The 14,656-nt window shown below is 45.4% G+C and overlaps 1 protein-coding gene across 1 annotated transcript in view; it reads left to right on the top strand.

Annotated features, from left to right (window-relative positions):
* Window positions 1-14,656, top strand: part of LOC147665086 (alanine aminotransferase 2-like) — a gene marked incomplete at its 3' end in the record, with an annotated part of 350,428 nt that overhangs the window by 312,239 nt on the left and 23,533 nt on the right. The window contains exons 6-7 of the mRNA XM_086949769.1: window positions 7,044-7,287; window positions 10,118-10,197. Coding sequence (XP_086805895.1) covers window positions 7,044-7,287; window positions 10,118-10,197 — 324 coding nt within the window. The remainder of the gene's footprint in view (window positions 1-7,043; window positions 7,288-10,117; window positions 10,198-14,656) is intronic.

Here is a 14,656-nt window from a genome sequence, read left to right as displayed (position 1 = left end):
CATTACTGCTTGGATTCCGAAGTGAGGAGGGACGGACACTTTGCGCGCTCTGTCGTCCAAGATTTCTTGGTATAGCGGAGTGGACACAATCCTCCAGGAGTGGGGACTGCTGTGGGAATCTATTTACAAGGTGAGGAATCCACTGGCAGATGTATCTATCAGAAGAACAAGTTACTTGCCTTCGGTAATGCTTTTTCTGGTAGATACAGTATCTGCCTGTGGATTCCTCACTGACCCACCTACCTCCCCGGACGGACCGATGACAGTAGATATATATACAGTATACACAGTACACAAATGTCAAGATAAAACACACACAGTGTGAAGCCAATGCAGGAAAACATCTAAAATAAAACATTTCCTTTGATAATATATATATTACAGCTTAGTTTAACGTACTCAAGGATATCGAGTTAGTGCTTATGTGGAAATGTGGGCAGTGCGGGAGTCAGGCCAGCAAGCCCATTTGGAATTTACCGCTCATTTATTGAAGAGGTTCTGTCTGGTGCCCCCATCTAAGTATTTGTGTGCCATATAAGGCAGCCCACTGTCTTATTTATGGATTCACATTTTTAAAGTGCTACGCTGGAATCTGAAAGGCAGCGTTCCTTTTAAAATCATCTTTGTTTAGGTCGGAAAAGGATTTTTTTTGTAACGAGCGTTGTTTCCAAATGTTATTTTCACAAATGCTACAAATTTAGCTTAATTTTATATAAAGTTGCCATTGTGCATTTTCACAACGTATTTATTAATAATTAGTGTTATAACATTACTTTATAAATATTAGCAGATTTGGTCCAATCTAATAGTGATTTATTTTGAGGTTGCGTTGCCAATAGTTGTAAATAACATGATTTCATCCAATAGTTTAGGTTTTGCTAATGCACAGAACTTTAAATGTGCTAACGAACACTTGTGACCTGTGCTGCAAACACACCACAAAAATACAATCCACACAACCTAAGTATACATCACACCACTTAATTAAACAGCAAACCACATTATTAAATTCACTACATAACACAAAATGCAATACCACATATTTTCTCTCCATAACACACAATCCCACTCCACATAATTCCTATGCACTAGATACCACATCATTTCTATCCATGTAATTATACTGCATAACATACCACAACATTCCACTACACACCACATATATCCACTCCACTCCAAAACACATAAGTAAAAAAAATGTATATTTACATCGCCAATAGCTCTTACTCTCGCAAATGGAGACCTGTTGCATTGAAAATGCTTGTTTTGTATTTGCCAATGCTTTCCCACATGAGCACACAATCACTTGCTTCTCTCCGTTTTCTTTTTGCCATCGCACAAAAACTCAACAAAAACGTTAGCAAAGCCAAGAGTTTGGTAATGCCATGGAAAGGTGAGAACTATTGGCGTTGCCAATGTTTGTTTAACATGCTGCATTGCTTCTATTCACTATCATTTCAGAGTAGTTTATAAATATCTAAAAACCTTTTGAAATGATTTCTTCTTGTATTTTCCTTTTTAAACATGCCATACTGCTAATTTTAGTAAAATACTTGCTAGACGCAATATATGAAATTCCTTAGATCAGTGGTTCCTCACATTTTGACTTCTGATGACCCCCTACTTAATTTTCACTGAAATCCGGGCACCCCACTGAATTATTATTGAAATCCGTGGACCCCGCCTCAGCAATTTTGATAACTGCAAACTAATACAAAGAGATACAGAGATATGAATTCATCAAACAAATACACCAACGATGAAATATTTTATTTAATTAAAAAATACATTAAAAAAAATCTTGCAGTTTCATTTAAATAGGAGAGATTCAGCTTTTCTCAATTATTTCCCTGGAGTGTTGTAATTTCAGCCCAGTGATGGAGACACGATTATCCTTTTAGAGAGACTATAATGCTAAAAAGCAGATGGACTAAAGAGAGGGCAGTGTCCATCCATTGTTTACTGTTCAATTAAAAGGATCGGCTCTTTTAGAGAGAAATAAACTGTTGTCGACCCTGCCCTGCATCTTTAACAATCCGAAGCAGTGGGTACCCCAGAGGGATGCTTTGTTTGATGTCGCTGGGATCTTTAGATGTGTTGTGACCTCAATCTCTTGAAGGCCCCTCTTCATGCGTGCTTTTACTTTTCTTCAATACATTCGCTGCTATGCTGGTTCCAGCAACGGCATAACATTTTGTACGAGATTTACTCAAAAGCCTTGTCTGATTGGAGGTGTCTGATTTGAGGTGTCATAAATGGTCACAGGTCAGAATGTTGTACACATGACTATCATCTGACATGAATATCATGCCCTAAGTGGGTTGGCCAGGTTACGAAGGGGAGCCAATAACGCTGGGTGAGGTCACTGCTGCCATTTCAGGTCTTGCCTCTGGAAAGGCGCCGGGACTGGATGGCTTACCTGGGGACATGTTTAAACAGGAGCCCATTGTTTGGGCGCCCTACCTTACCGCCTTTTTCAACGGAGTTCTTAGCGGCATGGAAATCCCTAGTACGTGGCTGGGGGCAGAGGTGGTTCTTATCTTCAAAAAGGGCTCGCCTCTCCTCCCAGCCAACTACAGACCCATCAGTTTAATTGACGTAGCACAGAAACTGTTTGGCAGGGTTTTGCTGAATCGGCTCCAGGATTGGATGGAAGAGGTGGGCGCCCTTAGTCCCTACCAGGCGGGATTCAGGAAGGGAATATCTACAGTGGACCAGGTTTTTAGATTGAACCTTATCTATTGGAGGGCAGCAATATTCGAGGGCGGTAGCCTGTACACAATTTTTGTGGACTTACGGGCCGCCTTCGATCTGGTGCCCAGGGGGAAACTCTGGAGCGTCCTGGCAGAGATGGGCGTTCCCCCGGACATCCTATTAATCTTACAGAGGCTGCATCATAATAATTACGCCCGAGTGAGGTGTGGGAGGTCGGGGGAACTGACCGATAGATTCCCCGTTGACCGAGGGGTAAGACAGGGTTGTGTGTTGGCACCGACCCTGTTTTGCCTCTTCGTCAACGGGGTAATCGCCCACCTGAATGCCACCGACTATACTGACGCCCCCAAACTGAATGGCAGCAGGGTGCCCGCAATCATGTTTGCGGACGACACCCTGCTGCTATCCAAAACCCCTATGGGGATACAGAGGATCCTTGATTCATTTGTAGCCTTCTGTACTGACAGGGGGCTAGAAATTAATGCGGCAAAAACCAAATTCATGGTTTTGAACCCGAGCCAAAAATTGCGGCCGAATCCGCAATTGGGACCTGTTCGGCTCGAGAGAGTAGCCACCTTTGAATACCTTGGTGTGACTCTTAACGAAACCATGTCTTGGGGATCCCACCAGAGTAGGGCGAACCTCAAACTTACACGAACTACTGGGGGTATCGCCCGGATGATGACCGGCTCCTCATACCGCCCGTTGGGGGCGCTAATCCAGATATACAAGGCCCAGGCTAGGGGAGCGATCATGTATGGGGCGGAATTGTGGGGACACACACCCTGCAGGAGTCTGTCACTAACAGAAAACAAGTTTATAAGACAGATAGCCGCACTTCCGCCCAGCACCCCGCTCCTCCCCCTGAGGCTTGACTTGGGTCTACGACCATTAGCTGATGAAATAAGTCTCAGACCCATAGCCTTCTGGCGTAGGCTGTGGAGCAGTAATGACCTTGCAGAATACAGGGCGGAATTGGTCGAATTATTGAACCACCCAAAAGCGCTCCGTATTCCCTGGGTCAAAAATATCCAATCCACTTGTATGGAACTAGGGCTCCCTGATTTATGGACTGAGCCGGCGAATGCCGCACTAATCATCTCCAAAAAGTCCCTGGCTAATGTATACCATGAACAGAAATTAGCTAGGGCCCGAGCTGCCCAGGCAGAAGGGTCTCTATCCTCTGTGTTCTTGCAAAGCAAGGACCTTTATAGGTTTGAGAGGGTACTGGATCCTATTTCCCCCGTACTTGCTAGAAAGCTGTTTCTCCAATGGAGATACGGCACTTTGCCCCTTCGGTCCTTTACAAGTACCTGGTCATCGCCTCCCACTACAAAGCAGTGTCCGGCCTGTGATACCATGGAGGAAACCGACTTACACGTGGCTTTCTTCTGCCCAGCCTATATGGTACAAGAAAATACTGGCTCCTCCCATTGATAAGGAATATGGGCTGCAGGGAATATGCACCAATGTATAGGATTTTAAAATCAGACGTCTCTGGCCCAACTGTCTTTGCATTAACAACATTTCTTACCAATGTTTGGCACACGCGTAACCGTATTTTAAAGGTGTTGGGTCCCTCCTAAAATTCTAGATGTATAGTTTTTATAGCATTTTTAGCATACGCATTTCCAATGTTTTATCTTCTATGTACTGATTTACTTGTGATTGTATATGTGTATTGTTTATCTTTTATGGCCAAATGGCCGAAATAAAGATTGGAAATTGAATTGAATTATTATTGGAATCCGTGGACCCCGCCTCAGCAATTTTGATAACTGCAAACTAATACAAAGAGATACAGAGACATGCATTCATCAAACAAATACACCAACGATGAAATATTTTATTTAATTAAAAAATACATTAAAAAAAATCTTGCAGTTTCATTTAAATAGGAGAGATTCAGCTTTTCTCAATTATTTCCCTGGAGTGTTGTAATTTCAGCCCAGTGATGGAGACACGATTATCCTTTTAGAGAGACTATAATGCTAAAAAGCAGATGGACTAAAGAGAGGGCAGTGTCCATCCATTGTTTACTGTTCAATTAAAAGGATCGGCTCTTTTAGAGAGAAATAAACTGTTGTCGACCCTGCCCTGCATCTTTAACAATCCGAAGCAGTGGGTACCCCAGAGGGATGCTTTGTTTGATGTCGCTGGGATCTTTAGATGTGTTGTGACCTCAATCTCTTGAAGGCCCCTCTTCATGCGTGCTTTTACTTTTCTTCAATACATTCGCTGCTATGCTGGTTCCAGCAACGGCATAACATTTTGTACGAGATTTACTCAAAAGCCTTGTCTGATTGGAGGTGTCTGATTTGAGGTGTCATAAATGGTCACAGGTCAGAATGTTGTACACATGACTATCATCTGACATGAATATCATGCCCTAAGTATGATTTACAAAAACGTCGTCTCCTTGAATTACTAACTCTTTTTCGGCTGCATCTCTGTAGAGCATCTGTACAACACAATATTTATGGCAGCCAATATCCCAGCAACAGTATTCTGGTGCCACACTGCCATTACCGCCCCAGGAGGTGGAACTCTATTGATGTGGCCCAGTTGTGGAGCCCTGCTGCAAAGGATGGGGCAAGCAGCGCCTTGGCTTTCATTGGTGCAGCAGGTGCAGTGCCACCACCAGTACCCTCAAGTATGCCTCTTTTTATTGAGTGGGCAAGGGGCCCATTTCCCTGCTTGCGCTAAGGCCCATGACACCCTTACTACCACATAAAGTACATCTTTGGTATGCTGCTGGCATCTCCATACCCTAGCAGCATGTCTGACAAAGGGTGCCCCTTACCAGGCTAAGGCCCCTCCCACATTCTCGAACAGGGCAACAGTGTGTAGGAGTTTGAAGCTTTACTCATCCGACTGCTTGTCATGGATGGCATACCAGGGCACATGAGATGTCATGGACTCTATACCCAGGCACGTCACAGATATTGTAAACATGGACACACGTGTAAAAGATGGTATAAAGCAGGGCACAGATGTATATTAGGACACAGGGCGTGCTACAGAAATATGCCTGGGCACAAGAAATGTCACAGATGGTGCACCCGAGCCCATGGCATGTCTTAGATGTACGTCGGGGCATGGGAAATGCTGCAGAGGATGTACCCGGGCACATGGCGTGTAACAGGGTTATACTTGGGCAGAAGAGATGTTACGGATGTACCTGGCACTTGGCGTGTAAGAGGTATATATATACATCCGGGCCCAAGACATGTCAGAGGAGGCACCCTGGCACCTGGTGTGCAACAAGTGTATAACTGGTCACATCATCTGTCAAAGATGATGTTTCGAGGGACATGTAAGAGATATATACCAGGGCACGAGACTGGTCATAGATAATGCCCTCTGGCAATAGGTATGTATCCGGACACAAGACATGTCTCAGATGATGGGACATGGCTTGTAACCGATATACACAAGTGTGAGCAGAATGTTATATTCCATCCTTAGAATTGGTGGAATTTGGCGACTCCGCATTACTCTTGTGATGTGAAGTTCTGGCCAAATCTCGCCAATCGCCGAGTGGCAGAATTGTTTACCCGTGAGGCTCCAGAAATGGGAGCTGGCGAGCGCACTTTGGTGTCCTCTAGCACAATTTTCTGTTGTGGAGGTCGCGGTCCGAGGGCTGCTTCTCGAGTAGATTTGCTGCCGCTAGAGTAGATTTTTTACTTGAACTGCAACAAAATACACTCGAATGGCCTCACACTCGTCAACAGCACATGGTGCCAATCGTACTAATCTTTCAGTTCTGCTACTGGCTCTGAAATGCAGCGCGACATGCATATTTTATGCCCGTTGGCAGTACTTCATTCAATGGTGTGAAGTTTTTGAGTAACTCTGCAGAATTCTGTGGAGTGAAACTCTGCACGTACAACCCATCCCTAGTATATACACTGGAAAGACACATGCCACTGATGCACTCTGGCACATGTCTTGCAACTGGTATATACCCGGGCATGAGATATCACAGATGATGCATACTGGCACACGGTATGTAAAAGTTATACACCTGGGCACAAGGCATGGCACAGACATTGCCCCCTGACACATGGTCTGTAATGGATATATTCGTGGGCACAAGGCATGTCACAGACATTGCCCCCTGACACATGGTCTGTAATGGATATATTCGTGGGCACAAGGCATGCCTCAGATGGTGTGTTCAGGCACATGGCGTATAATACGTATGTAAACGGGCACAAGACCCATTATAGATGGTGTCCAGACACATGGTGTTTAAGAGGTTCATATCCTGACACGTCACAGATGCTGCAGCCTCACACCATCTCTTCTTGTTTCTCTGGCTTTAGACCATGCTGAAGCTCCTGGTGGCCGGCCAAGGCAAGTCCAAGACTGGAGTCCTCATCCCCATCCCTCAGTACCCGCTGTACTCCGCCGCCCTGGCAGAGCTGGACGCCGTGCAGGTGAACTACTACCTGGACGAGGAGAACTGCTGGGCATTGAACATCGCAGAGCTGAGAAAAGCGCTCAACGAGGCTAGGAAACACTGCGATCCGAAGGTTCTGTGCATCATCAACCCGGGGAATCCTACAGGTAAGGGGCCCAGTGTGCATGAACTGTGGGAACCCCACAGGTAAGGGGCCCAGTGTGCATGAACTGTGGGAACCCCACAGGTATCGGGCCCAGTGTGCATGAACTGTGGGAACCCCACAGGTAAGGGGCCCAGTGTGAATAAACTGTGGGAACCCCACAGGTAAGGGGCCCAGTGTGAATAAACTGTGGGAACCCCACAGGTAAGGGGCCCAGTGTGAATGAACTGTGGGAACCCCACAGGTAAGGGGCCCAGTGTGCATGACCTGTGGAAACCCCCTAGATAAAGGGCCATGAACTGAGGGAATCCCACAGGTAACGGGCCCAGTGTGCATGAACTAGGGGAACCCCGCAGACGCGTGGCCTGGTGTGCAACAACCTGGGGACTCCCACAGGTAAGGAGTGCTGTGCATAATTATTGCAAGGAACCCCGCAAGTAAGGGGCCTAGTGTGCATATACTAGGGGAACTCCAGTTAAGGGGTCCAGTGTGTAACCTTCAACTACATAAGCCCCACAATTAAGAGGCCCACTGTGCATCAACTACAGGAACCCCACAGGTGAAGGAGATCTGTGCATAATTAACATGCACCAAAACCAAAAAGGGAGGTACCCTCTGAACCAATAAGGGACAGGGTGAACAAGTTTAAAAGAAAAAGAGTCCCTGAGCAAAAGGATATCCCTTAAATCGTAATACCACCAGCCACAAAAATATTATGGACAGCAGTAATCGACCCCAAAAAAACCTTAAGATCCAGTCGGAACTATCTTCGTTCACTAAATTTGAAAATTGTAACTAACGTCAGTTTGGGAACTCTGTATAAGATACAATAAATTCATGCAACAATTAAGAACAATCTACTATGAAAAACAGTTAAAACCATCAGTTTATTTCTTAAAAGTTAATAACATATCAAGGCTTAAAAATCAATACATAATTCACACATTTGATCAAATAATAATACACAATGCACAATAAAAAAAACAAGAGTCGACGCGGCGTTTCGGTGTCTTGTGGGGATGAGCACACCTTCTTCAGGACGTTTTTTTTAAAACCACTAAAAAGAAATACAACAATTAAAATTTACTTACAACAGAGTCCTAATGTATCCTGACGTTAATAATTACATTTTTGCTTATTGCGTATCATCTTATACAATCACATATTACAGCGCCTATAGCGTGTATATCTTTAAACTTGCCAATATCATTACTTCATTGTCTGGCAAACGAACTAGAATTATACTCAGCACATTGATCACTGTGTTCTGTAAATACCCCATGTACTGTATCGTGCCATTTATACATTTATACATGTCTAATTCTTTACGTCCATTTATCAGAGGTAATAGTTTCGCGTTATTGGACATATCCCCACATATCCCTTTCCTATGATGTTCACAGTACCACATAGTGTGCATTAACTTGCTATTTCACTTTATACTGCATGTCTCTAAAGAGACATACAGTATAAAGTGAAATAGCAAGTTAATGCAAGTTTAAAGATTTGCACGCTATAGGCGCTGTAATATGTGATTGTATACGATGATACGCTATAAGCAAAAATGTAATTATTAATGTCAGGATACATTAGGACTCTGTTGTAAGTAAATTTTAATTGTATTTCTTTTTAGAGATTTAAAAAAAAACATCCTGAAGAAGGTGTGCTCATCCCCATAAGACACCGAAACGCCGCGTGGACTCTTGTTTTTTTTTATTGTGCATTGTGTATAATTATTTGATCAAATGTCTGAATTATGTATTGATTTTTAAGCCTTGATATGTTATTAACTTTTAAGAAATAAACTGATGGTTTTAACTGTTTTTCATAGTAGATTGTTCTTAATTGTTGCATGAATTTATTGTATCTTATACAGAGTTCCCAAACTGACGTTAGTTACAATTTTCAAATTTAGTGAACGAAGATAGTTCCGACTGGATCTTAAGGTTATTTTTGGGTCAATTACTGCCGTCCATAATATTTTTGTGGCTGGTGGTATTACGATTTAAGGGATATCCTTTTGCTCAGGGACTCTTTTTCTTTTCAAAAAAATTAACATAAACCCCACAGGTAAGGAGCCCATTGTGTATCATTGAGCTACGGGAGCCCGACAATTAAGAGGCCCGGTGTCATCAACCAGAGACCCCACAAGTAAGGGTTCCAGGGTGCATCAAATACAGGAACCCCACAGGTGAAGGGGATCTGTGCACAGTCAACAACATGAACCCCACAGGCAAGGTTGCCTTTTGGGCATCATTAAACAATTAAGGGGCCCAGTATCATCAACCCAGGGGAACCCCACAGGTAAAGGGGCTCTGTGCACATCGTCAACACAAGAAGCCCAGAGGTAAAGGTTGCTGTTCATCACCAATTCAGGACCCCACACAAGTAAGGGGACCTGTGCATTACAGGGAACCCCTCAAATAATGGGGCTCTAGTACATCCTCATCTAGGCGCACCCCAAAGGAAGAGGTTCCAGTCTGCACAACTACGGAACCCCACAGGTAAGAGGCGCTGTGCGTCATCAGCTTGGGGGCCCCTGAGGTCAAGGGCGCGGTCCTTCCTCCTATTCGTTGCTGCATGCTGGGGGTCGTGAGTTAGAACGGGAGGGCTGACGGACCAGGAGAGTAGGGCCCTCTAGTAGTACAAAGACCCCAAAGTGTCAGAAGGTTCACTCTCGATGTGTCTTGGAAAGTTTGAAGGTTTCTCCGGAGAGTACACGGATTGCGGGGGGGTAGCGCCGCATGCCTTCCCAGCCCTGCTTTTATAGCGATGCGCTATAGCAGTGATGCTTCTACCAGCACCTGACCCTCCGCTGTTGTTTTCGATCCCAGGCCAGGTCCAGAGCAGGAAGTGCATCGAGGACGTCATCCGCTTCGCTGCCGAAGAAAACCTGTTCCTGATGGCGGATGAGGTACAGCTGGGATCTGTTTTTACTGTAGAAACAAACCTGTTATTTATCTGTGTCCTTCAGACTCCTTCCTGCACGAGGGTTCATTTTGTTATTGTTTTAACGGGCCTCACTCACTTCAGTCACAAGACCTATCCAGGTGTTTTATTTTTCTCTCAATCTACATTTTTATTTTCTTATTTCTAAAGTGCACTGCCTGCACCCCCAGTACAGAGTGCAATAGGTCTCGCATTTACGCGAGTTTGAGCTATTGACTTTGCAAATAACAATGCCTTTTATTTCTCGTTTTAACCCCTTCACTGCGGCGGCTATTCCGCCGCAGTGCTAAGGGGGCGGGGCGTAAGAGCGGCGGGCGCATGCTGGTGACGGAACCGCTCCGTCACCAGCATCGGTTGCGCTGTGCTTATGACGGAGCGGTTCCGTCATGGCCCCGCCCGCTCAATAGAACGCTTAGCGCAGGCGCGGAATTCGCGCCGCGCATGAGCGGCGGGCGGGCCATGACGGAACCGCTCCGTCATCAGCACAACGCCACCGCAGCTGATGACGGAGCGGTTCCGTCATCAGCACGGAAGAGGTTAAAAACCTAAATAAAAGGCATTTTCATTTCCAATGCCAATAGCTTAAACTTGTGTAACTGCGAGACCTATTGCATTGCAAATGCTTGTTAAAGTGACACGGAGCAGGACGAGTATTGCGAGTCGCAGTAAACGATCCAGTCCGGATTGGTGGTCCCAAAAGGAGACAGGCGGTAACAAGGAGGGACTTAGAGAAAGAGCGTGGAAGTATCACTATGCACACCCCCTCCCACCAACTATAAACAACAGATGCCCAGGATGCCTGGGTTATCACAGGAAGCGGGGAGGTATCTTTTCATTTACACCCGCCAAGTTTCCACTACACATACCCAGGCTGCCTGGGTTATCAGAGGGGCGGGGGCGTATCAGTACGCCCCCGCACACACAGTTTACCCTACTCCACTCTCGCAGGAGCCAGTTCCGTGCATTGTCACCACAACAGTAAACCTGGAAAGTGAGACCACGCCCATCCCTGGTGCACTGGTGCGTGCAGGCCCAGGTGCATGAGTTCAGGGTGTGCGCTGAACAACAATTAACTTGCTTCTTAGTTCACTTATGATATTGTTGTCAATCAGGGCGGGGGGGGTATGAATTTTTCTAAGTTTATGTTTTGTGAATGTAAAACTTTTCCGCTTGTTAAAGAAGTAAATTTTTTTAAAGAGCCTATTGTAGTTAATTATGATCTTTCTTGGGTGACTTCCACAGCAATATAATTTCAGTGCTCAGGCGCTAAGAGCAAGCCAGACTCTTGGCTCAGCTTTGACTTCAGAGGCCAGCCCCTGGCTTGGCTCTCTGTATTAATTTGTTGGCTCGCCCATTTCTAGCTGCTGTACTAGAACAACCCGAACCAGGGTTTACGTACAATGCTGTAACAGTACAACCCCAGATTTGAAGAGGTATAGTGGGGTGCTTCTGTTTGAAGTGTAAACAATCTACAACCTTTGTAGGCCATGTACAAGAATGGAGAGAAAAAACATACGACCAGCTGAGAAAGGACGTTGCTGTTTTTTGCCAGTAGTTGCATCACTGTACGTAAACACCCAAAAAGTGCTCACTTAAACCATCGTAACATTATTGCTAATGAGCACACACAGTAACCGTGTGCCAGTCACGCGTGTAAGTCAGGCACCCATCGGTGTTCGTGCCCGTAGGCACTTCTCAGCAGACGAGCAGATGACTTAATTAGGAACTGCTCCAAATGAGTCGTCGTTAAATGCTACTTTTGTTCCTGCACATTACATGATAGCTAAAACCCGAGATCAGGGGTACTTTATGTCCGCCCTTTCCTGCTTTCCTATTGGCAACACAGTTTTAGGACACAGTGGGACCCGTTTTTAAAGTGACACGGCGCAGGACGAGTATTGCGAGTTATGCACAGGGCGGTAAAAAAATTTGGCACCCTCCTTCTTTTTGTTCCTCCCCCTTGTGCATGGTGGGGCTGCAAGCCTGAAAGTGATGAAGGCAGGTATTGGGCTGGAGCACTGGCTGCAACCGGAGTTGAGGTAGTGTTGTGTGTGCTGAGGCAGAGGTTGTAAGAGATCCCCCAATATAGGAAAAAAAACACAAACACTAGAAAGCGGACACTGCATCTGGTGGAAAGGAAACCAGGCATACGAAGGGCATTGATGGAGGGGGGAGGAATGGGGAACAATGGCGCACGCAGATTTCTTAAATGCAAGAAGTACGTGCAACAGGGGTTACGGGGGATTGAGCATATTTAAGGGAAAGCGCAATATGGGTTTTATAAAAAAAGTTAAAGTTAATACAGCGAGCCGCATATAAATAAAGCTGTGCTCGCCATGAAGCTGAAAGCGCAGGTTAAATAAAAATAAGCATTTCACACCGTAATTGAAACAAGCAGGAGGGAGGGGGAGGCAAGCGTTCTGCAGTTGGCCATGGAGCAAGTAATCGAGCAATGAGGGATGGAAACTGGTGATCGGGAGACATCACAGGACTGACTGGAAAAACATAATGCGTACGTAGTTATAAAGGACACTGTAACGCCGCAGTACACGATCGAGCCCAGATGGGCCGCCTCAAAAGGAGACAGGGCGGTGACAAAAAAGCCTGATTTTCAATGAAAAGCCAGCGTTTAGCATAAATGAAGACACCACCCAATCAAAAAGAGGGGCGGGGCTTCCACTCCAGAAATCCTTATCGATTACTATAAGCCTCGCAGAGCATAGAGCGCATGTGCGCTCCAATGCTAGGCGAGACCTAAAAAGCCACTGCTTCATTCTGCACTTCCGATTAGTGGTCTGTCGAGCTTGGCCCTCCCCCTATTCCTGTTAGGAGTGTTAGGAACAGTGGCGGCTGCCGCAAACAAAGGGTAGTAGGGCGGGTGGAGAGAGCATGGGGGGGCGGGAGGGGGTTCACTGATGGGGGTTAGAAATAATAGATTCTTACATTTTTTTCTTCCTGGGTCCCAGCAGCCCCTGAGACGGATCCCATTTAATCACCATGCTACAGAGCAGAGTAGGGATTTGCCTGAGTGGGCAAGAAAGATGCTCTGCTCAGGCCAGGGAGTCTGTGGGTGGATTCTGCTGCCTGGCTGCTCAATGCAGCCGGGCAGCAGAACCCTAAGTGTGCATGTGTGTTTTGGTGGGTCTGAGACAGCCAGCCAAACACACATGAGCACTTTGTGAGTGCACGTAGCACTCTTACTCACCCCCTCCCGTGCCTCTGCCACTCCAAACAGCATTGACTCAGAGTTGGCAAATGCAAAATAAAACAGTGCAAGAACGTTGTTTTATTTACCATTTGTAGGCTCTGAGCCAGGCAGTGGGGCGATGCTCCTCTGCCATTGGAGAGGAGCTGCCAGTGGTTAGGAACTTACGAGTCTTACTGAACAACAAACTTTCCAACACTGATCAAGTAAATGCTGTAACCATGGATGCTTTTTTCACTTTGAAAATGATTTTTAAAATTCTTCTTCTCTTACCTAACCACCTCTAGAAAACAGTGGTCACTTCCTTAGTCATCTAAAAAATAGACTACTGTAATGGGCTTTATCTTAATGCCCACAATTAAGTCTTGAATAAATTGCAAAGACCACAGAATGAGACAGCGCATCTGCTATGGAAGGTCCCCAAACGCCGGTCAATGTCCCAGTTCATTGTGAAGCTTTACTGGTTTCGGGAGAGACAGAGGATTACATTCAAAGCCTTGTGTATTGTATGCAAAGATCTGCATGGAACTAGTCCTGGGTTTCTGAAAGTGCATTACTTACTACTCACCAACTTGTTATCTTAGATCTGCATTAGCCAAACTTGTTTCAGTCCTTAGACTCAAAATTGACAAGTGGGAAGAAGAAGATTTGTACCAGGAGCCTCAAAGGACTGCAACAATCTCCCCTTTTTCACATTAAAGCCCAACCTGACCTTTTGGCAGGCAGCCATCGAAACTTGGCTTTTTGTTACACTCTATCTGACTCATTATTAGAAATGGGATTTTTGGTCGGCTAGGGCATGTGCCAAAGTCGGGCGGAGTGCAGTGTGTAAAGCATTTGCACATACCCTACAATAATACAGTCTAAGCACTTCAAAAGGACACCACACCAGTTTAGAAAAATATCCAATATTTTTATAAAATTAGGGCAAGACTAAGACAATAAATATCCACAATACAGTACTAAAAAATCTTCGGTTATCAAAATATGCTTGAAAAATAGTTCCTTGATGTCGATAGTTCCGTCCGGGGCTATCCGGTGTCGTGAGCAAACAAATTCAAACAGTTCTGGCTGACCGCAGAGTTGCGGGCCAGCTACGGTGTCAGGACGACCAGCAAACAGTACCTTTTAGAAATGCAGGGCATCGGCGACCTCTCGTTGAGCTTCCGAAAGCACGGCGTCTGCAAGCATCTGTTCCGGAAGCGGGTGCAGGAGTCGT

This window comes from Lissotriton vulgaris, unplaced genomic scaffold, assembly GCF_964263255.1.
Source record: "Lissotriton vulgaris unplaced genomic scaffold, aLisVul1.2 SCAFFOLD_850, whole genome shotgun sequence".
Lineage (NCBI taxonomy): Eukaryota > Metazoa > Chordata > Amphibia > Caudata > Salamandridae > Lissotriton > Lissotriton vulgaris.
This window is presented reverse-complemented; position numbering and strand designations above follow the sequence as displayed.